The sequence below is a fragment of the Chiloscyllium punctatum genome, chromosome 39 (genome assembly GCF_047496795.1).
Source record: "Chiloscyllium punctatum isolate Juve2018m chromosome 39, sChiPun1.3, whole genome shotgun sequence".
Classification (NCBI taxonomy): Eukaryota; Metazoa; Chordata; class Chondrichthyes; order Orectolobiformes; family Hemiscylliidae; genus Chiloscyllium; species Chiloscyllium punctatum.
The window spans coordinates 7,350,306-7,374,349 of NC_092777.1; the positions used below are offsets into that span (position 1 = coordinate 7,350,306).

Below are 24,044 nucleotides of genomic sequence, written 5' to 3' on the forward strand. Positions count from 1 at the left end.
AGTCCAACACCGACATCTCCAAATCATAATTTTGTTGAAAGTGACTTGCTGAGGTAATGATGACCAATATTCAGTGGTAATCAGTTCAAATTGCACCATAGTGACCTCTGACACATTTAATTAAATTTAGTAACTTCTGGACTCTTGCAAAGTTCTGTGTTGTACTTAAGGCAGTTAGGTATTTTTTAAACATGTCAGGGTGAAAGCTGTGGCCCCTGCATGGTCTGAGCCCACATGTGTCTGGAGGCATATGCCAGCTGTGATTTAGTTTTAATGTCCTGAGGGCAATGAGGAATGTGTCAGGCATAAAGTTGTGAAATAGCTCGTTATGACTTGCACTACCTGGCATTGTTGTGTGTGTTGAACAGGCACAGTTTCTTCCCAGATATTGAAGAGATTCGTGCCAAGGAACGTGACAAATATAATGAAAAGCTGCAGGTGATCCTGGAGCGGAGAGAAAAACAACTGCAGGAATTGGATGAGAAGAAAAGACCACGATGAACTTGGGAAACAGGAATGAACTTCCCCACTGCGTAGCCAATTGCAGTGCTTTAATCCAAGACACTGCAACCAGGCATAGTGCTCAAGCATGACACTCTGACTGAACAAAACCAGGATGAATGGTTGTACGATACACAATGCTTCTGAAATGCTCTTTAAAAGAATGAATGAAGGTTAAAGTTACACAACAATTTTAAAGATGTATATATGTTTGTAATAAAAGTAAGCTGTAGATATGTCATTTTTTGTTGACAATTTTTAATTTAAAACTCAAAGGGTTTCTTGACTTATTCAAACACAATAGAGAGGAGTTGCAAGCCCATAGTGATGCTGCTATCCTGTCAGTAGCTGAGACATATAGCAAAAGGTCTCTGGTTTCAGTACTTAATTAGCAATAAGTGGTACTAGGAAAGATGGGTGTTGTAGCTGGACTCAGCACCATGCATCAAAGTTAAAGGGCAGAGAAATATGTTACCATGGAGACAACGGAGTCCAATTTTTGATTTATGCATAGTGCTGACTAGCAGAGGCAGGAAACTGCCCACCAAATTCAGAAATAATAGGAAGAACGAACAAAAATGTTTTTTCTTGATCACTATCTGACTTGAATGAGTGCCATTTTGCTACAGTGTTTGAACCATGTCTTAGCTTATAGACAAGGCACCTTGGTGTTTTCAAGACTTCAAATAATATGCATTTAATACTCCCTTTAAAAACACATCAGAACAACTTCAAAATGCAGAACTTCCCAAAGCCTTGACTGCAGTCAGTGACATGCTGGAAGGCCAGCATTTATTGCTGTGAAGGTGGTGTGAGAAACAGATTTCTTGAATTGCTGCAGTGCCATTAGGAATGGGTGTTTGACCTATAGACAGTGAATGAACAGCAATATAGTTCCAAGTTAGGATGGTGCATGGCTTTGAGGAGCTCCCATGCACCTGCTGCTCTTGTCCTTCTGAGGTGGTAGAAGACTTGTTTGGAAGGTGCCAGTTGAAGGAAGCTTGACAAGTTGCCGCAGTGCATCTTGCAGACAGAACTGTAAAAAGAGACAGAGCTTTGCCCAGTCGTACTGTATCTGGATTATACAATGACCTATCTTTACCCATTATACAGTGAACAACTGTGCCCACCTGTATGCAACCTTGGTGTTGTTCAGTGACCTGAAATCAATTGTGACAGAGAGAGACAGGCCTGTACCATTTAGTACTGTCCCCACATTGTACAGTGTGACCTGACCCCAATGTTATTTCATGACTGAACTTTACCCACTAGTACTAGGTTTGTGCAATATTGTGAGCACTGTCCCCACCAGGGGTTCCGTGGGATATTATCCAGCAATCGACCTCTAGCTACTATTACTACCCCATGTTATATAATGAGAAAACTACTGTACCTGTTCACTGACAGACCTGAACCCAATGGTATTGTACCTGTATCCATCAGTACTGTATTGTTATAGTGACAGACCTGACCCAACCAGTACAGTACCCCAGTGTTGTACACTGACAGATCTGTCCTCTTTCTGTACAGGTGTTATACAGAGACCTTTCCCCACCATTACTATACCAGTGTCGTAGAGTTTCAACTAACTTCAACATCACCTACATTTTGAAGGACGTGACCTAGAACTATATGCCACATGAGTTGAACATTTCAAATTGTCAGAGTTCAAAAGATCTATAAATGCAGCACACTTCAATGACAATACTGTGTGGTTTAATCATCCCATCATCATGTCATAAAAGTACAGCAATGAAAGAGGAACAAGATTGACAAGAATTGTGGAATTTCACATAATTGTTTACTCAATTATTATACTGCATCATTCACCTCCCCTCAAAAGTCACTGAGTGAAATCCATGCACACAATGATCCATAGGAAGAACAGAAAGGAATTCTCACAAAGCAGATACAATGATACACTGGCTCTGCTTTCTAGTCGCCAAGGAATGAGCAACACCACAGATCCGTTAAAGGCAATTAAATGCATTGGTTGAATATATACTTATCACGCAACAACAAAAAAAAACATGGGGAGATTTGGCAGCTTTACAATTAATTCTTGAGTAGTGCTGTAAGCCTCTCACAGGCTTCAAGCGAAAGGCAGAGAGGTTGAGTTCTTCAGTAAAATGAGCCCACTGATCAAGGAGGCCCATGTGAACCAAAAGCATCAAGAGGCCGGTGTCTGAGTGTGGCAAAGGTTTGATGCCCCCAACTAGTGGAGGCTTCCTCCTCAAGGTTCAGAATTGAAACAGCAATTCCGATTCAGTAAGTCACATTCTTGAGCCTCGCTCTTGCAGAATCTGTTTCCAGAAAATAATATCGGGAGATAAGTTCATTAGAGGTTTTAAAGGGGTGGGAAAATTTGGTCAAGCTAACCCAAGTTGGTAGATCTCAACCCCACCGTGTCAAGTATCCCCCATCCCTTCTGTCCAGCTGTCCGACCTTCTCCACTTTAGCACGTTCCACATTCTAACCAGTAACAACAAAATGCAAAGAATATCTCAAACTGTCGTAACTTGCCAGCATGAGGTCGGCATGTCTTGTGGCAGCGAGAGTGTGAGAGAGAATTAGAGGTGAATGGATGGCAGAGCAGTACCTTGGCTTTTTCACTGGGCTCTATGACAATTCCATTAGTCGAGTTATTTAGCTCCCTGGAGACAACACAAAGGAATTCAGCCTGATCTTCATTGCCATAGTTATAGGAGGATCCAATGCTAATGAGCTGTGAAAGAACATGGAATTTAAATTACGTGTAATACATTTATTAGTGCACCAAGTATAATTACACATGCCTCCTGCTGCACAGACATTTTCTCCATTAATGAGATACTGCAAACATTTGGAGAGCTCTCTCGCAAATCTAAGATGGAGGACAGGAAATAATTGTGGCTGTAAGAGCTGCTCCTTTTTTTGAGGTATTTTCAGTGTAGGATTTCCCCAAATTCCAGGAGCAGTAATTACTGTTTTATAAGCTGTTGCATTGTTTTAAAGGGGTGAGCCTTCACAGCTACTGCCTCTGCTGTTTGATTTCAAATACCTCTGGATATCGGAGTTCATCTGAGACGATGTTGGCAGGGTTGGAGCTACAGGGAGAGATTGAATAGTTTGGGCTATTTTCCCTGGAGCATCGGAAATGGAGGGACTTCATAGAGGTTCATAGAATCATGAGGGGCATGGATAGTGTGAGCAGGTCTTTTCCCTGGAGTGGGGGATTCCAAAACCAGAGTCACAGGTTTAAGGTGAGAAGGGAAAGATATAAAAGGGACCAAGGGGTGACCTTTTCGTGCAGAGTGTGGTGTGGGTATGGAATGAGTTGCCAGAGGAAGTGGTAGAGGCTGGTATAATTACAACATTTAAAAGGCTCCTGGGTATATGAACAGGAAGGGTTTAGAGGGATATGGGCCAAATGCTGGCAAATGGGACTAGATTTATATAGGGATATCTGGTTGGCATGGATGAGTTGAACCAAAGGGTCTGTTTCCATACTGTATATCTCTATGACTGTGAAGCTGCCTCAAAAGTTAAAGAACCAAGTTGTCTTTGTAGGGTTCGTCTTTAAAAACAATTCTTAGTAGTACCTAAGTTAAACATTACTTAAAGGAGAAAAATCAAAATATTTTGTTTTGCATTCATAGGAATAGAACACAAGACTCAGACTTGAAAAGAGGAACACGAATTTATACAGCATAAGAGTGCTGATTGGGCCGCCACTGGCTTGGAGATTCAGCAGGAACTACGAAACGTTAATCTTAACTCTCAGACCAGACAGGGAATATTTCTTCTATTCTTTACTCTGTCATGGATATATCAGCCAAGCTAGCACTAGTTGCATATCCCTAATTGCCTTTGAACTGAGTGGCTTCTTTGGCCACTGCAGATGGCCGGTTCAGACCTGTGCCCATATGCACATGCATAGGAAGTACCTATGCATACTTGTATACCTGCACTGGTGAGGAAGGGCCTGTGTGTACACATGCAAGTATGCATGTCAATGTGGGCACATAAAGGGAAGGTTTGTGCATGTCTCATCCCTGCAGAAGGCTGTGCACACATGCAATACAGGGTGAGAGTACGTGTGTGCATCTGAGAGAATGGGTGAATGTAAGTGAAAGCTTGCATGCAAGTTTGGTACAGTGTGCACATGAGGGAAAGATCTAAACATGCAGTCTCCCCATCCTAACCATGTGTAATCTGTACACACATACAAAGTTCAAAGATTCGGAGATGCCGGTGTTGGACTGGGGTGTACAAAGTTAAAAATCGCACAACACCAGGTTATAGTCCAACAGGTTTAATTGGAAGCACACTAGCTTTCGGAGCGACGCTCGTTCATCAGGTGATTCAATCACCTGAAGGAGCGTCGCTCCGAAAGCTAGTGTGCTTCCAATTAAACCTGTTGGACTATAACCTGGTGTTGTGTGATTTTTAACAAAGTTCATCAAATGAGCCTACATGGGGTGCACACTGGGACTGTTGCCAGCAATAGTCCTACATGCACAGGAAAAATTGAATGCAGATGGGGGTTGGGTGGGTAGTTTGCAGATGTGCATGAAAGGGAGAATGTGTACATGGGTGCATACATGACTGGCAGCACTCATGCGGGTGATCATATAATGGAAGGAGCACACATACACCTGCCTATGAGGGAGTGTGTGTACATACATGTGCATGAGAAGGTACATTCATGTAAGACAGGGAGCGTGTGAGCACTGCACATGCAAAAGGGGGCACAGGAAAGAGGAGGACAGGGCAAGAATGTGCAGATGGGACTGGGAGATTTTTATGAACCTTGGTACTGAGTGAGTTGAACACCAACCAATCAAGCTCCTCACTCTCCCGAAAAAAACCTGCCCAACAAATTAACTGGGAGAGGAATCCCACATTGAAAGGCAACCTGCTTCTGACCTGATGCTTGAGGTGCCAAAAGGCCTCCTCCTGCTGCTAACTTGTATGTTCATGTGACTTCACATGCCTATGAATTCTATTCAGACCAGATCAGAATGTTGGCTCAGTGGTTATCCCTATTGCCTCACAGCACCAGGGACTCAGGTTCGATTCCACCCTCAGGCGACTGTCTGTGTGCAGTTTGCACGTTCTCCCCATATCTGCTTGGGTTTCTGCTGAGTGCTCCGGTTTCCCCCCACAGTCCAAAGAAGTGCAAGTTAGGTGGATTGGTCATGCTAAATTATCCATAGTGTTTAGGGCTGTGCAGGTTAGGTGCATTAGCTATGGGAAATGCAGAGTTACAAGGATAGGACAGGTGTGCTATCCTATGCTCTTCGAAAAGTTAGTGTAAACTGTTGGGCCGAAAGGTCTGTTTCCACACTGTAGGGATTCTAAGAGGCCACGGGTAAACACAATATCAGTGTGAGTTATAAGCCCCACCCACTTAGAGTCATAGAGATGTACAGCATGGAATGTGATCAGGAATTGGAGCCTAGCTTGTCTCTGTCTAGATCGCTCTTTTTAACTGAAATAGCAGGAAAATAGTTTAATTAGTTAGATCTGCTTCCTGGCACTTCTAACAGCCTCTTACTCATTACTCAAATGATCAATTTATGTCTTTAGAATTGCTTAGAAATTCTGCTAAATATTGTTACAAATGTGGGGTGGCACCGTGGCTCAGTGGTTAGCACTGTTGCCTCACAGTGCCAGTGACCTGGGTTTGATTCCAGCTTTGGGCGACTATCTGTGCAGAGTTTGCACGTTTGTGTGGGTTTTCTCCGGGTGCTCTGGTTTCCTCCCACAATCCAAAGAATTGCAGGTGAATTGATGAATTGACCATGCTAAATTACCCATCGTGTTAGGTACATTAGTCAGGGGTAAATGTAGGGGAATCGGTCTGGGTGGGTTACTCTTCGGAGGGTCGGTGTGGACTAGTTGTCCGATAAAGGCCTGGTTCCATACTGAAGGGAATCCAGTCTAATCAACCAAAAAAAACACGTCGCACAACCCAATGATCAAGAAATATAAATGTGTTATGCTGTACTACCACCACTGACCCCCCCCAGCCCCAAATCCTCCATGAGAACCAGGTTGGGCAATGGTGCTTTTACTAAACAGATCCTCTTTGCTAAAAATAGCTTGGGAGAATTCCTCAGAAACACACCTGCAAGTTAATATTATATAGCAGATCTGCATTGCAATACAGTCATCCTCTCCACATAGTGGTAAACTGAGTGTAAAACATCATTCAAATATTTATACAAACATTGTTTCAAAAGGTCTACAGGATGACATAAAAATTCCTATCCTAGCTATCGTTGAAATGTAGAAGGATAAAGCACCACAGAAGCAGTCCTCCCTGACATTTCAAACAAACTCAGCAACATTCTGCCTAACACAACCCTCAACTGTACTATTGACCAAAAAAAAATTGACTTCACTTCCACTGAAATTTGCTTACTGTCCACCTTGCATCACACACCTAGCATTCTGTTGCATATATTCCCTCCCCTTTCTGCCACTCCATTCTGTTTATCTTTTGAGATTAAACTGGATTATTGTTAGCCCTAGTTCGGGTTGTGTCATTTTCCACTTTTTACTTTTTTTTAAACTGTTTAGGTCAAACTGTTGCTTTAAAAATCCTTACACCTCAATAACAGCTCCCCTCAGTGTTCAAAGTATACTTGCAACTACAGTTGCAGTGCAGTGCCCACTGATGGTTTCAACCTTGCCAAAACCGTAGATCCCATTTAATAATAACTGATAATTAAGGAGGTACCTGCTCAAACTTCCAGCCATCTGACATTGTCGAAACCATCTGGGTGAGCTCCTCTTCCTGGCACTGCAGGACACGGTAAACATGTTTAACTGGACCCTATGGAGCAAACAGCGAATCATTAGAAATACTAACATAGCGATCTTTATTCATTTATAAAGCAGTCAAAGGCAAAAAAGAAACAAACCACCACCCCCTTTTCTTCTGCTAAGGCAAACCTTAAAGTTTTCCTTTTTAAAAAAAATCTAATTTAAGGTATTGCTGGCTGGACCAGTATTTATTGTCCATCCCTAGCTGCCTCTTGAGGTAGTGATGGTGAGGTGCTTTCTTGAACCACTGCAGTCCATGTGACCAAATCTTCAGTTATCCATTGCTCCATGCCAAACTTTATTTGATAACATTTTTGTGAAGCATCTTGAGGAGTTTTCAGACATTAATGGTGCGGTAAAAATTCAAGAGCATTATGGTTGTTGCTCCTACCAATCACACCAAGTCAGAATGATTCCCAAGTCTTGCTGCATGCAGGCAAGATCTGCTTCGTTATCTGACAAATTCCAAATGAAACTGAACACTGCAGCATCCTTCAGAAACAGCCATGACAGAACATGTGATAGAGGGAAGGGAGATAAATCTGCTCAGGTAAGAAGTGAAACATCAGAGTTTCTAAAGTGATTGACCTCCAACAATCATAACCATCTTTCTTTGTTCTTGGTATGATCCAAATCAATGATGAGTTTCTCTCTGATCCATTGAACTGAACTTTAAGGACCCTTGATGTCATGCTTGATCAAATGTATCTTAATGTCATTCTCACCTCATATATAGCATTCAGCTGTGTCCATTTCTAGCTAATACTGTTTCTACACCAGCTGAGGTAATCATGAAGATCTTGCCTTTTCAAACTGTCCTGAGGCATGATGACCCTCAGGTTAAATTCACCACAGGTCATCTCTCTCATGAGAGAATAATCCTGTGGTCCTCTGGGACTTGGTGACTTGGATATCTGGAAATGTGGGAAATTTTTCCACTCCAACTTAGAGATGGCGGATCTATCTTTCTGGTTACAGAGTCATAGAGTCACCTAACATGGAAACAGACCCTTTCGTCCAACTCATCCATGTCGACCTAGTTTCATAAACTAAATTAGTTCCCATTTGCCCGCAGTTGGCCCATATCACTCTAAACCTTTCCTATTCACGTACCTGCACAAATGTCTTTTAAATGTTGTAATTGTACCCACCTCTAACACTTCCTTTGGCAGTTCATTCCATATACGTACCACTCTCTGAAAACACTGATTCCCAGATCCCTTTTAAATCTTTCCCACCTCACCTTCAACCTATGCCCTCTAGTTTTAGACTCTCCTACCCTAGAGAAAAGACCTTGGCTATTCACCTTATGTATACCTTTCATGATTTTATAAACCTCTAAGATCATCAGCCTCCTATACTCCAGGGAAAAAAGTCCCACTCTAGCCAGCCTCTCGTTATAACCCAAACCTTCCAGTCTCGTTGACATCCTTTTAAATCTTTTCTGCACCCTTTCCAGTTTAATAAAGTCCTCCCTATGGCAGGGCAAACAGAATTGTATGTAATACTCCAAAAGTGGCCTCATCAATGTATTGTACAGCCTCCACAAGATGTCCCAACTCCTTTACTCAATGTTCTGACCAATAAAGGCAGGTGTGCCACTTTCAAGGAACTATTTATCTGAACCTCTAGGTCTCTCCATTCGACAACATACCCCAGGACCCTACCATTAATTGTGGAGGTCCTGCCCTGTTTTGGCTTATCAAAATTAAACTGCATTTGCCATGTGTTGGCAAGCTTATGTCTCCTTTGGCGTACTGGTTAGAAGTGCCAGCTTCTGGTGAATCTGGTCAGGGATTATAAATTGCAGAGTTTGTTTTTTTTCATTGGTGCAACCTAAACAGTCTCTGAAAGATCACCAAGCACGCTAACTACACATTTTGTGCCAAATTCCTAAGGACACTGCCAATTAAAAAAAAATTAGATAAATTACTTTTGAAATTTCCATTCCCAACTTCACTTCACTGTCCAGGGTCCTGTAATGTGTGCATCACACTTTGATGATCCCCATGTTCGCACTCTGCTTTTGTACATAAACATAGACTGGTTTCAGAGAGTTGGAGCTGTCTGGTAAAATAAATTACCAAATGGTTATTCCAAGAGCAGGTTCTCACCTGTGAAGTCCTATTCTCCAGGTCCCTAATGCGTTCTTTGACCAGCCGAACGAGTAACGCAATGTTATAAAACTCCGCCTCCTCCAGCACCCCTGGAAAAATAAAGTACAGATTAGAAAGCACTCAGCCAGGGCTTGACTCCATCAGAGTTTCATTTGGGTGCTCCGGTTTCCTCCCACAGTCCAAAGATGTGCAGGTTAGGTGAATTGGCCATGCTAAATTGCCCGTAGTGTTAGGTGAATTAGTCAGGGGTAAATATAGGGGGGTGGGTTTCCGTTCAGAGGGTCGGTGTGGACTTGTTGGGCCGAAGGGCCTGTTTCCACACTGTAGGTAATAGAGTCTATTGCACCAAGAACATTCAGACAATTTAACAATTGAATGGCAACATAGAACTGATACAGCATCCAAATGCAACCTGGGTCTCTGCTTTGTATGGCTTTGGGCCATTCAAAATGTGCACTTAACATAAGATTATTGGGCAGCATCCATTGGTACAGTTTTAACCAGGATCATGTTTTGTTCAGGGAAGGGAGGATATATATAATAAATTGTAATTTGTTTTTGATAAAATCCCTACAGTATGGAAACAAGCCACTTAGCCCATCAAGTACACACCAACCCTCCGAAGAACATCCCACCTGATCAACCCACTTCCCTTTCCCTGTAACCCTGCATTTCCAATTACTAATCCACCCGACCTGTACATCCCTGGACACTATGGGAAATTTACCATGGCTGATTTACCTAACATGCACATCTTTGGATTGTGGGAGGAAACCATGGCACCTGAAGGAAACCTGCACAGACATGGAGAGAATGTGCAATCAGCACACAGACAGTCATCTGACGCTAGAATTGAACCCGGGTCTCTGGCGCGGTGAGGCAGTAGCGCTAACCAATGAGCCACCGTGCCTGAATGAAACCTATCTGCTATGTCAAAGTGTGGCCTTCCCCTTTCACTGTCTTATGAGCAGAATAGCTGACCAGTTTACTCACTCAACTGTGACTCAGCTTTTTAATTCAAGTATTATGCTTGGAAAAAAATTGACCTATGGGAGGAGAGTAGGTACAGATCAGCTTCTATACCTTTCGATCCAAGCTGTTTAAACCCAGTTTTGGCAGTCTAATTGAGTGAACAAATAATAGACAATAGTGCAGGGCATGTCTTAACACTTAACGCTAATCAATGTAATGGTCAACCCACCTCTATAATGAATCATCGCACTAAACATAAGTAAAGTCACCATACTCTCAGAAGACCATAGGGCTGCTCTCTCATTTAAGAATGGCTGATGGTGAAGTTTAAACTGATAGTACACACCACTGATAGTCACTAGCAAGGGGCTAGAAGGTGGGATTGTCACAATAATCTCAGTCAGTGCATTTGAAGGCCTCACAATGTTTAAGACTCGTCAGCATGCCTTTGACTTTCTTCAGAAACTCTCTAACCTGATATGGTTTTACTCAGTTTCTAAAATCCACACCATCAAACAAAAATGCACAAAGGATGGAACAGAATTTAAAATGGACACAAAACCACAGTGGAAAGTGTGTTTTGTCCACTAAGTATTCGTTACTCGCGAAGAGAGAAAAAGATGTGGAGTCGGGAATGTGCAGGAAAATCATATATCCTCTGAAAAACAAAGCAAAGTGTGAGTCATTCGCAGATTGAAATGCGCCTCTGCACTCAGCTGCAACGTTTGGCTCTTCATTTGCTGCAGCTTCTTGACATCTACCTGTACATCACAGCTCATATCATTAACACTTTAGCTATTCCACATCATCCTCTGCAGCAATTTACGCAAAGTACCATCAGCCCTACCAACATCAGGAAACCAGAAACCCAAATCAAGCTCCAAACTTCAACAGTGAAACCACCGCTTTCAATGAGCAAGCAATAATACCTCAATCGAGATCATTTGCCTTGTGCGTTAGGATAAAGAATTTTACACAATTGTTCAAATCATGTACATAGTTTAGATAAATATGTAAGACAAATGGCAACAGATGTTGTGTTTAGAATACCATTTTCAGAACACTTGCTTTTTCTATTATACTTGTGCAACACAGTCTTGGTCTAATCAGCAAATAAAATCCTAGACTGGGGATCTCTCATGATGTAATCCAATCTCTTTGAGAGCTGGACACATATTAATCATACCTCAAAATCAACTTGCTGTTTTCCCTGGAGCGTCGGAGGCTGAGGGGTGACCTTATAGAGGTTTATAAAATCATGAGGGGCATGGATACAGTAAATGGACAAGGTAATTTCCCTGGGCTGGGGGAGCCCAAAATTAGAGGGCATAGGTTTAGGGTGAGATGGGAAAGATTTAAAAAGGACCTAAGGGGCAACTTTTTCACACAGAGTGGTTCATGTTGGAATGAGCTGCCAGAGGAAGTGGAGGAGAATGGGCGATTACAACATTTCAAAGGCATCTGGACGAGTTTATAAATAAGAAAGGTTTAGAGGGATATGGGCCAAGTGCTCGCAAATAGGGCTAGATCAGTTTAAGATACCTGGTGAACATGGACAAGTTGGACTGAAGTGTATGTTTCCGTGCTGTATATCTCAATGGCTCTAAGTGCTCTATTATAACATCTTCAGTAATAGCTTCTGACATTTTGCCTATGTCAAACGTTAAGCTAACTTGCCCATAATTTCCTGTCTTCTGCCTCCTTCCCTTTTTGAATAAAGGAGTTACATTAGCTATTTTATAATCTAATGAAACCTTCTTTGAATCTAATGAGATTTAAGACCCTTGGATGAAATCCATCAGCACCTGGCGACTTGTCACCTCGCAGTTCGAACATGTAGCTGTCCCTTCTTGAACGTTTTATGCAGTAAAACATATTTGACCACAAAGCTATGATATTGTGGTCTGCAAAGAATGTCTGTAATGCTCTGCCTGAAAAGGAGATGACTGGTCCTGTCATATCGTTCCCTGAGGAGCATTGCATAAAGTTATAAACAAATTCCAAAATATAACTTGGCATCTGGTGAGAAATGCTGTCTCTGCCAGATCCTTCCCTACACGCCTGGAGTTTCACTCTCTCTACCCCAAGAGGCAATGGTGAAGAGGAGACGATCGTTCACTTCCTTTGGATGTTCCTTTGCAGAGAAGGTCTCGGGAGAGAGATGCAATTGTCAAGGTCCAATTTGAGAAACACTGTGACTGAGGACTCTGCATGCTATGTGCTGTTCCCAGGGATGCACACAGAGCCAAACATTAACTTCTGCTGGAGGACATCAACTTTGTGAATTACACTTATTAGTTTTCTGAAACACATTGGCTCTATCCATTGGAAGATCATTCACAACTAAATGTTGCAGACTGGCACATTACAAGGTCCAAGATTGTGAACTGAGGAATGTACTGAAGCTTGACACAAGTGCATAAAGAGTTAATGGAGAAAAGAGCTGTCTAAAGTCCACCTTCCATAGTAAACTAAAGGATTGAAAATTGTGTAAAATCCGTGCATTGCATCGTTGTCAAGGAATATTTATTATAAACTTCAAGTGTAATTGAACTTGTACTGAGGCAATTCAGATTGTCACATGCTGTATAGAAGGTTTTTAATTGTATTGTACTTTCTCAAATGTCCAACTTGAAAAGTTATTGAGCATATTTATACATTTGTTTAATAAATAATGTATAAGTTTGAGGAAAAAAAATGTCTGAATTACACTTATGTCCAGTGAACATCCTTGGCAATATGCTAATGTCAGTCAGTGTGCTAAGTTATATTTCAGCAGGTTTCAATTCTCACCCTCCTCTGCTAAATCCTTGTTAATGATCAGTTTGCCATGTCGCAGGTAGTTGAGGATCGGCCCAAAGTAACTTGGGTCTCTGTCAATTAGGTAGGCACCGGTTTCATCCTGTAAAACATAGAGAAAAAGCAAAACATAAAATAAAGTGTAATACAAATTGATCGTACACAATGCAAAATCAGACTTTGAATGTACTGAGAATGTTTTGGTTTCGTATTCTTCCATACAAACAGCATAACTTCAATTATGACAGTGTTTGGTGAAAACCTGAGTGGGATTGGGGACAGTTGATGAGGATGAGGACTGCGACACCTTTGGCTTTTGTTGGTGATCTTTCACCAGGATGTGATAATGATCAAGAATGTTGTCACCCTCCCTGCCAGTCAGTGCTTACTCACGTCAAGAGTGGCAGGTTATCCTGAGGAAATTGCTGCTCAAGAAATGTTCCCATGTCCAAGCACGGACAGAGATAGTTGGTGAGGGAATGTGTTGCTGCTGGCAAGATGACCTGGAGTGGGGAATGGGGAGTGGGGAGGACGGTGCTGGATCTAGTAAAAAACAGAGCCATACAAACAGGGTGGCACCTGGTCCTGAGTGCACACAGTGTGTGGATGGGGCTCTCATGTGAACTGACCCCAGTCCAGAGGGGTTTGCTCACCGATCACCATTGAGACAATGCAGTGGGGTTGGGGGGGGGAGGGGGGGGGGGGAGGGGGGGGGGGTGGGTCACCATGGAGACAAGGCAATGCAGTGGGGTTGGGGGGGGTCACCATGGAGACAATGCAGTGGGGTAGCAGGGTCACCATGGAGACAATGCAGTGGGGTTGGGGGGGGTCACCATGGAGACAATGCAGTGGGGTTGGGGAGGGTCACCATGGAGACAATGCAGTGGGGTTGGGGTTGGGGGGTGGTCACCATGGAGACCGCCATTACCTTGTCCGAGTCCAGGTCTGGGTCCTCCTGGCAGAGGCGGCACAGGAAGGATTTGGGATCCCTGCACAGGGTTTGCTTGGTGCTGACGAAGTACGTCCCTCCCACGTTCAGACGAACCCATTTGTTGGCGGCTTTGTCCCCGGAGCCGGGAGCGCTGGCGCCATTACCGCCCGGAGGCCCCGAGTTCTGCAGCTCCGCCATCAAGCCGCCATTTCCGGAAGTGTCGGGTCAAAGATCCGCCTAACCAGGGGGTCACGGTGACGCAATTCCGTTTCCGTCTCGCCATTTTTCTGTCCTTGTCGGATTGAGGAGTGAGTCGATGTGGAGTTGGTTCTGAGGCCGGGGGGTGAGGTGAGAAGGAGGAGGGAGGGGGACAGAGGGATGAAGAGAAAGGAGGAGGAGACCAACTTTTTCTGTATCATGGCTTAGACAAACTGCCCAGGTTTGCTGACAATACAAGGTTAATTAAGATTGTAAACTGTAAGGAGCCCAGAAAGGCTCAGGGTAGATATCGAGATAGTGTCAGTGAGAGCATATAATGTGGGCAAAAGTGTCCCTGCTATTGACCCGTAATAGAAATGCAGAGTATCTTTCAAAGGTGTAAAGTAGGAAGCATATTTGAAAAGATTTGCACGGATGTTACTGGGAGTGAAAGGTTTGAGTTATAACAAGAGGCTAGGACTCCCCCCCCCCCCCCCCCCCCACCGAGTGTTGGAAGCTGAAGGGTGACCGTCGAGAGGTTTATAAAATCATGAGCATACGTAAAGGTGAATAACAAAGGTATTTCCCCTTGGGGTGGGGGAGTTCAAAACTAGAGGGCACCGTTTGAAGGTAAGAGGAGAAAGATTTAAAAGGGACCCGAGGGGCAACCTTTTCCACAAAGAGCATGGTATTTGGAATGAACTGCCAGAGGAAGTGGTAGATGCAGTACAGTTACAACATTTAAAAGCCATTTGGACAGATACACGAATAAGAAAAGTTTAGAGGGATATGGGCCAAACCCAGGCGAGGGAGACTACTTTGGTTTGGGAAACCTAGTCAGCCTGGACAAATTGGAGCAATGGGTCTGTGTCATTGCTTGATGACTTTATTTCCAAATGTTGATATTTGGAGAGAGTTGTATACAGCAAGAACAATGATTTTCAGTGCGGTGGGTGTAGGCGGTACGGTGAGAAGCAAGGAATAGGTGAAAAGGACACTTAAGAAATGGGAAGGGAATGAAATTTGAGGGATGTGATTGGATAAATAGTAGAGTTGTACAATACATTTCCTGTACAATTCTCCCAGCCATGTATTGTTTCAAGTCAGGATACCAGATGTGTGTGCTGATAATGACGCTTTTTAAACTTAAACACAGGTTTTGAAGTTTTTGAGTTCTATTGCTGTTGTTGGTATCATTTGCAGTATCACTGGCTATGTAGTTTTTTTTTAATTGTCTGGTGTGGGTCTTTATTGCCCATCTCTACTTGTCCAGGTGCCAGTTGAGTCAAATACATTGCTGTGAATCTGCAGTCATACATAGACTAGACTTGGTAAGGATGGCACATTTCTTTGCCTTAAGGGTACATGAACCAGGAGGATTTTATGAAATTTGACAGTTGTAGGGTAGGGTTTTGTTCCAGATTTTAGAGATATAGTTAGGTACGTGGGAGAAAGAAAACAAAAGATGATGCTTCAGACATCTTGAAAAGCAGCTGTAAATCAAGCTTGTGTGACAGTGCTTGTGACAGATATATAATTGTGGAGGATCTTTCAACACGCTGACTGATTTGATTTATTATTTGTAAAAGTATTGTTTTGTGTGTTATCCAGACAAATCATATCTTATATAAGTACATCTGGGTAATAGAACAGAATGCAGAATAGAGTGTTCCTAATTTCAGACTCTCTAATATCTGCTTTTCTAGACTGCAAAAATGTCTGGTCGGCGAGTTGCCATGAAAGCTGTTGATTGGTTGGCATTTGGTGAACGTGTTCCACCTAACCAGAGAGCTATGTTTAATGCACTGAAAACTCGAAGCGATGCTCTGTCTAGCAGGTCAGTGTCTCCTTACCTCTGTTCCCAAGCATTTTTTTTGGGACAAAAATGTGATCTGTTGTAAATCTGATTTGCCAACAAAGACACTTCATAATTTCTCACTCTGAATGTAAGAGGTGTTGAAGATGAAACATTTCCTACTTCAAGCATCGAGCAATTCACCCGAGCCAGTTAATGCTACTGTTATTGCTCCTCCTGAGCCTCTTCCTAACCTTCCTCACCCAGCTCTATCAGCATGACTTTTTTTTTCTCTTTTTTCCCCTTCTCCCTCAGATGATCTAGCTTCCCTTAAGTATATGTATAGCATGCGCCTCAGTTGATCTCTATTGTGATGAGTGCCATGTTTTTACTGCTCACTCCGTAAAGAAATTTCTTCTGAATTCCCACATAACTATTTTGATTTATAATTTTGCTAGAAAGGCAGAAGCAAGCTCCCTCTTATCTCTCCTGTCAACTGTTCCTGACAGCACAGGATTAGATACTCCATAAAGCCACCTCTACGCTGTCTCCATGGGACACTCAGGACAGTTATGTCACGGGCTAGATACTGAGTAAAACTAGCTCTACTCTTTTAAACTGAAAGTAAAACTTCCTTGAAACTGTCCTCATCAAATACACTCAAGACATGGGGTTACATACAGGGTAAAGCTCCCTCCACACTGTCCTGATCAATCACTTACAAAAAAGGGACACTCCAATGTTAGGTACAGTGTAAATTTGTCTCTATCCTGTGAAACCACAATTAAAGTTTCATCTAAACTGTCTGCATCAAGTACTCCCAGTACAGGGACTGTATGGGGTTAGACACTGTACAGGTGCCTCCCTTTACTCTTTCAAAGTTGCAAGTAAAGCTCTCATGATGCTGTCTCCATGAAACACTCCCAGGATAGGGACAAGAAGGGTATAGATGCACATTAAGACTCTCTTGGCATTGCTTGCAGGGCAGGTGATTGAGAATGTGTACATAACAAAAGAAGAAATAGGGGTAGGCATTTCAGCCCCTAGAGTCAGAGGAAGAGAAACGAGAGGTCAATAACGAGAGGTCAATAACGAGAGGTCATGCTTTCAAAGTGAGAAGTGGAATGTTTAAGGGGTTTACACGTGGCAAGTACTTCACACAGAGGGTGGTGGGCATTTGGAACGCGTTGCCAGCAGATGTGGTAGAGGCAGACACGGTAGATTCATTTTAGATGCATCTGGACACATGCATGAGTAGGTGGGGAGCAGAGGGATACAAATGCTTAGGAATTGACCGACAGTTTTAGACAGTACGTTTGGATCGGCTCAGACTTGGAGGGCCGAAGGGTCTGTTCCTGGGCTGTAAATTTTCTTTGTTCTAAACAGAGGTCAGATTTTAGGTTGATGATCCATACTGTTGAATACAAAATTCTCTCAAGATAATAGACCTTCTCCTGGTGAACATGCCTTTTTAAGATATGTATTTAATTGTAGGTCATAGCCTGCTGACTGTTTCTGCTTCCCCACAGGTTGACGTCGCTTTCTGAGAAACCTCCATCGATTGACTGGGTTTATTACCGGAAAGTGGTCATGAAGGCTGGTATGGTGGACGAGTTTGAAAAGAAGGTGATGGAACAGCCCCACACCTGCTTTGGTGTGGAGGGACTTTCAACAGACAGGAAAACCCAAAAGATGGCATTTGTGTATCTTCTTTCAACCTGACCTCGCTTATCCCACTTCCCTGCACTTGGACCCTGTCCTTCTAATCGTTTTCTATCTATGTACTTATCCAAATGCCTTTTAAATGTTGATAATGTACCTGCCTCAGTCACTCCTGCTGGTCGAGCATTCCATGTGCATACCATCTTCTGTGCAAAATAATTGCCCCTTCAGGTTCCCTTTTATTCTTTCCTCTCTAACCTTAAACTGATGCCCTCGAGTCCTCAATTTTCCCCAAGGGAAAAAGTCTGAATGTATTCACCCTATCTATGTCTGTCATGATCGTATAAACCTCTATAAGATCATCTCTCAGTCTCCTACCCTCTAAAGAAAAATGTCTTAGCTTGTCCAACCTCTCCCTATTACTCCCTGGACCACTGAGTCCAGGCATCATCCTTGTAAAATTCGTCGGCACTCTATCCAGTTTAATAACATCCTTCCTATAACAAGGTGACCAAAACTGTACTGGCCTTAGGGGGCAGTCAGTGATAATCAACAGGAAATTTTGTTGCCCATATTTTACTTTATATCATGAGGCTTTATGGGCTCCAGAGTCAATGTTGACATCTCTCAAGGCCACCCCCTCCTGGCTATACGACTGTGCCACTACCACTGAGTCTGTCCTACTGGTAGATAATAGAAAGGTGTTTGGAGTCTTGAAGCTATGATTCTATGATTCAAGCTGTTGCTTGACTAGTCTGTGGCATATCTTCTCCAATTTTGCAGTTGTCTCCAGATATTGATATGGAGGATTTTGCAGGGTCATCAGGGCTGAGTTTGCTATTTTAATTTCTGACACCTAAGTTGATGCTACTTCACCCATCCAACTTCAGTCCTTTAGTCTTTGAACTGGTGACGAGCTAGACCACTTCAGATGGTGGTTATGTCATAATTGTTAGCCTGCAGTCACCTTAGGCCAGACCAGATATGGATGATAGATTTCCTTCCCTGGAGGATGTTGGTGAACCAGATACATATTGCAACAGCTATTGATGGTTTCACGGTCACCACTGGACAAAAGTTATTAATTTAATGCAAATTCCATTGGTGGGTTACTAATCCAGTACTATTACCACAACATCATCACCTCTTGTAATTCAGGTAATCTGTTTAAGGGCGAAATAAAACTGTCAAGAGAGTTGCAGAAAGTATTTAGATTGATGTTTTAATTTCTCTCTCTTATCCCTCTATTCTTATGCTCTGAAATAGTATAATGCTGTGACGATTCCAGAACCCATTGACACCCAAGTGGAGAAGATCAATGCCCAGGAGCAAGAAGCTGTGAGTAGCAGGCCCTTCGTGTATTCACACAAACTGATCATGTTGTACAGACAAATCAACTCATCAGATTCTGGGTCTATATTCAGTTAATGGTTTCTTTTTATTCAACAGGACAAGAGCGCTAAGTCCTACATTCAGGCTTCTAAGGATCGGATTTCCAAATACGAGAAAGAGGTACTGCACAGGGAGAAGAAGTAACCACTATTTGACAGAATTTAACTTTTGAATCACAGAATCCCTTCAAATTTGTTTCCCAGCTCGGTCCGAGACAGCAGTCACTCAGCCACATTCTCTAAAATCTGCTACTATCTGGCATCCTATTATTGATGAAGAGACCTGTCTAAAAGCCACCCCCCTGGGCTTTGGACCCCTGCTCAGACCCCAGTTGTGGGAAGAAGGCAAGAAATTCCAGCTAGCCATGGTCTCTGATCCATTCTGTTCTCCGCAGCAACTGCTGCTGTGCACCACCCCTGGCTTGGTCTACTCTCGACTTTGCTGTCCAGGTGTCCAATGGCCACCACCTACCCATACCATTGGTTATGGTGCCTGAGGAGAGAGGAACATCATTAGTCAGTCACTGGACAGTATGGAGTGTTTGCCTGAAATCTACATGAGCATATAAAAGTACATTTTGCAAATGTTATGGACCAGCCCAAACCCCTTCAAAACATGTCAAGGAGATAGTGTAGACCTTAATTGTTTTTCTTATCTTAAAGGCAAGTGCCAGACTTTGCATTCTGGTTGCAATTTGAGTGGTCAAGCCATCAGTCTTGACACAGAACAAGCTTAATTCATACACTATAGTTAAAATACAGACAAAGTAAAAGTTACTGTAACTCTATAGAAATATTTAAAATAATGAACTACTAATTAACTGTTCCAACACAATAACATCCCAAAAGCACAACTGTGGCAAAGGCAAATTCAGTAACATTGATTATGTTTCATGCAACTCAGGCAGCAGGAAGAAAACCCAAACTTTTAGCTGTAGCAACAGAAGAGAGATGTAGCAGCTTTCACAACCCAACAGCTACTGAAAGCTAAAACTTAAATCCTGGTTCGCTGGGAGCTTGACCCTACCCATTCAGGCTGCTTCTATTTTTCTAATCTGTTTTTTTTTAAAAAACCAAGGCCTCCTGAGCTGTTTACTTTATTGGCTTTGAGCAGACCACTCAATATATCTGTTTCAACCTCGCCATAAAAAATACCAGGACAGAGTATACCTCTTCAAACCGTTCATACTTGAAAAGCTCAAGACTTACATCTATATAAGCCAACTTTGATAATGTCAATGTTTTGCTGCTTTAAGAGGGTTTTGTTTTTCTCATATCTGGGGTCAGGTTCATTTCAAAAGTTTTTTTTAAATTTTTGGGTGGGTGTCACTATCAAGGTCAGACATTGTTACCCAACTCTAATTGCCCTTAAGAAGCCTGGGGAGTTATCGGGGTCACATTGGAAATAGTTTGCAAAGCAATCCTTGACTTGCATAATCTTGCAAGGTCATGTTTCTGTTGTTAATCTGGACTTCATGCTGTTGTCATTTTAGTGAATTGATACAGAGATTGTTGGTAATAGAAGGTAAACCAAGAAAATGCACATGAAATTGATTATTTCACCATGTGATGTGACTGAGAATCATTTGCATTTTACTACATGTTGTTAAAAGTGCTATAATTATGTCATTTCTGGTCATCAGACTTTTTCTGTTCGGCTACTTATTTTTTAACCTTTTAGCCCTCTGCCAATCTCATCTAAAATATAATTATGCATCGACCATTGGTGCTCAACTTAATTTTCATAAGGCCCCCTCACACATAGGTTGTGAGTTGTGGCTCTGGCCATCATTACATGAATGCCCATGGGCTACTGAGGTTTGGGTGCTTTACTGCAATTACTGATCCATGTCCCCACTTAATTGTTCTAAATCATTTTTCCACCGGGGTCCCTGGATGGTGTGAACTCCTGTCTGATTCTACCTTATGTGGAACTGGTTTATTTAGGAAAAATTCTACTTCTGAGACATAGTCACACAGCACTGAACAGACCTTTGGTCCAACCAGTCCATGCCGAACATAATCAAACTCATCCATGTACCTGCTCCTGGTCATATCCCTCCAGACCTTTCCTATTCATGTACTTATCTAGATTTCTTTTAAACATTGTAATTGTGCCCACATCCGATAGTTCTTTAGGAAGTTCATTCCACATGCAACCACCTCTGCAAAATGTTTGCCCTTCATGTCTTTTAAATCTCTCTCCTGTCACCTTAAAAATGTGTCCCCTAGTCTTGAAACCCCTCATCCTAGGGAAAGGAAACCTACCATCAACCTTATCTATACCCCTCATGATTGTATAAACCTCTATAAAGTCACCCCTCAACCTCCTGCGTTCGGTGAAAAAAAACCCAGCCTTTTTTTATAACTCAACTTCCATATGCAGAAATATCCTGGTAAATCTCTTCTGAAACCTCTTAATATCCTTTCTATAACTGGGTGACCAGAACTGGACACAGTACTCCAGAGGAGGCCTCATCAATGTCCTGTACAACCTCAATATGATTTCCACCTTCTATGCTGAAAAGACTGGGCAATGAAGGCAAGCCACCCTATTTAGATGTGACGTAAACTTCAAACTTATGTACCTGAACCTGGAGATTCCTCTGTTACACAACACTACCCCAAGTCCCACCCCTATTTGTTGTACCAAAACGTGACATGACTGCAGTCAAACTTCGGCCCTTTTCATTCTATTGGGTACTACTACATGCTGGCTGTACCCCACTCTCTTTCCCTCCCCTCAGCTCCTGGAGAACATAACCAGGTTTGATTGGATTATAGACTAAGTGTCAGCAGCACACTCAATCCTCATTTCAGATCTTGTTTTTACCATTGTATGCCTTTGGACAAAATAGGAAGTAGTCACAGTGCGACTCCAATGTTAATGAGCACTGAGGCTACCAAGTGGGTTATTTGGTGGTCTTTCTGAAGAAGTTTATCTGGGGGAGTAAGGAATGAGGGACAAAATGGGTGTGGCTTGCCAGAGAATAAACGTTTTGGTTATCAGTTTGCTGGATCATGTGCGTTTCTCTCATTTGTTCTTTTCACTTGCTGTTTTCCAGTTGACGAAATTCAAAAACATGATTCCATTTGACCAGATGACCATTGAGGATCTGAATGATGCTTTCCCTGAAACTAAACTGGACAAGGAAAAGTATCCCTTCTGGCCGCACAAGCCCATCAGTGAACTGTAAATGTCCCCTGCTCCCCACTGTTTGTGCTGTCTGCAGCTGTAACTAATCTTGTAAAATAAAACTCAAGCTCAGTGTTGAGTGAGTGCTCCCCTTTGTGTTATTGGGTACTGTCCAACAAGTTTATTTGAAATCACAAGCTTTTGGAGCTGATGAAGGAGCATTGCTCCAAAAGCTTGTGATTTCAAATAAACCTGTTGGACTATAACCTGGTGAAGTATGATTTTTGACTTTGTCCACCCCAGGCCACCACCAGCACCTCCACAACATTTCTGGTTACTGTATAGCTAGCAATTTCTCTCTTCGTTCTCATCTCTTGAAGGTGCTGACCCACACTAGACCACGACTATAGGGGTTGTACTTTCTCCACTATCTCATCCAAGTGGCTATGTCTACAGTCTAGATGAGAATCAACAAGGTATTCGGTGTCAGGGTGCCACAATGAATTCTGGAGAGTTAAGTGGACATCTGAATTGAGTTATCTCTCCTGCCTATTGTTATTTGGCATCAACAGTTTCCTAGTCCAATGTTTAAAATAATGTTTTGGCTTCTCTATTCTATTTGTGCTTTGTACTCTGAGAAATCCTTTCAAGCTGAAGAATTGTAATTTTTTATTCAATATAATCTAAGATCAATAATATAAGAGCAAATTATCTGGTCATTATCTGATAACTGTTCATGGGAGCATGTCCATAAATTGGCTGCAAGCTTTCTAACGTCACCTGTGACACATGCAAAAGTGCTTTCAGAAACCTTGAAGTTGGAAAGGGCATGATGTAAATAGAATTATTGCTGACCGATTGCTGAAGCTTCTCATCTTGCTGTCATCAGAACAAACACAAGCATGTCAAATTTCAAACAGTCAAAATTTATCCCACAGAAAAGGGTGCTAGTTGTTTAACAAGTTGTTTCTGAGACTGGATGCTAATAATTCTTTTTTCCAGTGCAGTGGAATTGCAACTTCTTCAGTGTTAGTGACCAAAGGTATTCCCTGCTTCACAGCAGCTCTCTCTCTAGAGGAGGGAAGTTGAATTTAATTTTCACTTCATAGTTTGTCTTGCTGTTGCTTCTGCCCAGCAACCATATTCACTGGTGACATTTTTGTCAGAACATTTGGAAAGGTAATAACTGGTCTCATAAAATTGTTGGAATGAAGTGTAAATGTTTCTCTAAATCTAAGTTATTTTCTGGCTGCAAAATTATGGGGAGGTTGAAGTGGCGTGGATAGGTGGAAAGGAAGATAGGCAGGTAGGGCAGGTTCTAAAATGGCTTGTGCTAGGAAAGAAATGAAAAAGTTAGATTAATTCTGCCCAGTCAATAAAAAAAAAAGCAAATTGCAGTGCCAAAGTAATACAGGTTAGTAACCAGTGATTGAGGTCAAATCCCAGCGTAGGAGTTTAAAAATTGGAATTCCGGTAAAAATGATAAAATTAATGAATTTTAAAGCTCGTGTCAGTAAAAGTGATTATGGAGCTTTTAGATTCTTGTAAAACCCAATTGTTTATTTAATGTGGTCTTGGAAACGAAATCTGACATTCTTATATTACTTCAGTGTCTTTACTAATGTGCTTGACTCAACTGGCTTCTGAAATAGCATCATAAACCAGCTGGTAATATCTCTCACTATGCTTTCTCAGAACAGGGGAAGGTGGACATTAAATGCTGACAATG

At 42.3% G+C, this 24,044-nt stretch overlaps 2 protein-coding genes across 4 annotated transcripts; one reads left to right on the forward strand and one right to left on the reverse strand.

Moving 5' to 3' along the window:
* Positions 1-780: 780 nt before the first annotated feature.
* LOC140463787 (BTB/POZ domain-containing protein KCTD2-like) lies at positions 781-14,352 on the reverse strand. 2 transcript variants are annotated; one of them, XM_072558098.1, is made up of 6 exons: positions 14,131-14,352; positions 13,197-13,305; positions 9,429-9,520; positions 7,229-7,324; positions 3,101-3,226; positions 781-1,537 (listed from the first exon to the last, which is right to left on the reverse strand). In XM_072558098.1, the coding sequence occupies exons 1-6, from the start codon at positions 14,329-14,331 to the stop codon at positions 1,403-1,405; spliced, it is 759 nt and encodes a 252-aa protein (XP_072414199.1). In that variant the 5' UTR covers positions 14,332-14,352; the 3' UTR covers positions 781-1,402. The 2 variants fall into 2 exon arrangements, with proteins under 2 accessions (XP_072414199.1, XP_072414200.1); XM_072558099.1 differs by lacking the exon at positions 781-1,537 and adding an exon at positions 2,196-2,804.
* On the forward strand, positions 14,343-22,454 carry atp5pd (ATP synthase peripheral stalk subunit d). Of its 2 annotated transcripts, none has more exons than XM_072558100.1 (6): positions 14,343-14,481; positions 16,038-16,168; positions 17,656-17,752; positions 19,055-19,126; positions 19,238-19,300; positions 22,245-22,454. In XM_072558100.1, the coding sequence occupies exons 2-6, from the start codon at positions 16,047-16,049 to the stop codon at positions 22,374-22,376; spliced, it is 486 nt and encodes a 161-aa protein (XP_072414201.1). In that variant the 5' UTR covers positions 14,343-14,481; positions 16,038-16,046; the 3' UTR covers positions 22,377-22,454. The 2 variants fall into 2 exon arrangements, with proteins under 2 accessions (XP_072414201.1, XP_072414202.1); XM_072558101.1 differs by lacking the exon at positions 14,343-14,481 and adding an exon at positions 14,553-14,572.
* Positions 22,455-24,044: the final 1,590 nt, after the last annotated feature.

Coding starts and splice junctions, on each gene's coding strand:
- atp5pd (XM_072558100.1), top strand. CDS start 16,047: ATGTCTGGTCGGCGAGTTGCCATGAAAGCTGTTGATTGGTTGGCATTT. Junction 16,169..17,655: donor AGCGATGCTCTGTCTAGCAG/GTCAGTGTCTCC, acceptor GCTTCCCCACAG/GTTGACGTCGCTTTCTGAGA. Junction 19,127..19,237: donor ATGCCCAGGAGCAAGAAGCT/GTGAGTAGCAGG, acceptor TTTATTCAACAG/GACAAGAGCGCTAAGTCCTA.
- LOC140463787 (XM_072558098.1), bottom strand. CDS start 14,331: ATGGCGGAGCTGCAGAACTCGGGGCCTCCGGGCGGTAATGGCGCCAGC. Junction 9,521..13,196: donor CAAGGATTTAGCAGAGGAGG/GTGAGAATTGAA, acceptor TTATTTTTCCAG/GGGTGCTGGAGGAGGCGGAG. Junction 1,538..3,100: donor AGCCCAGTGAAAAAGCCAAG/GTACTGCTCTGC, acceptor CTCTTTTTACAG/TTCTGTCTGCAAGATGCACT.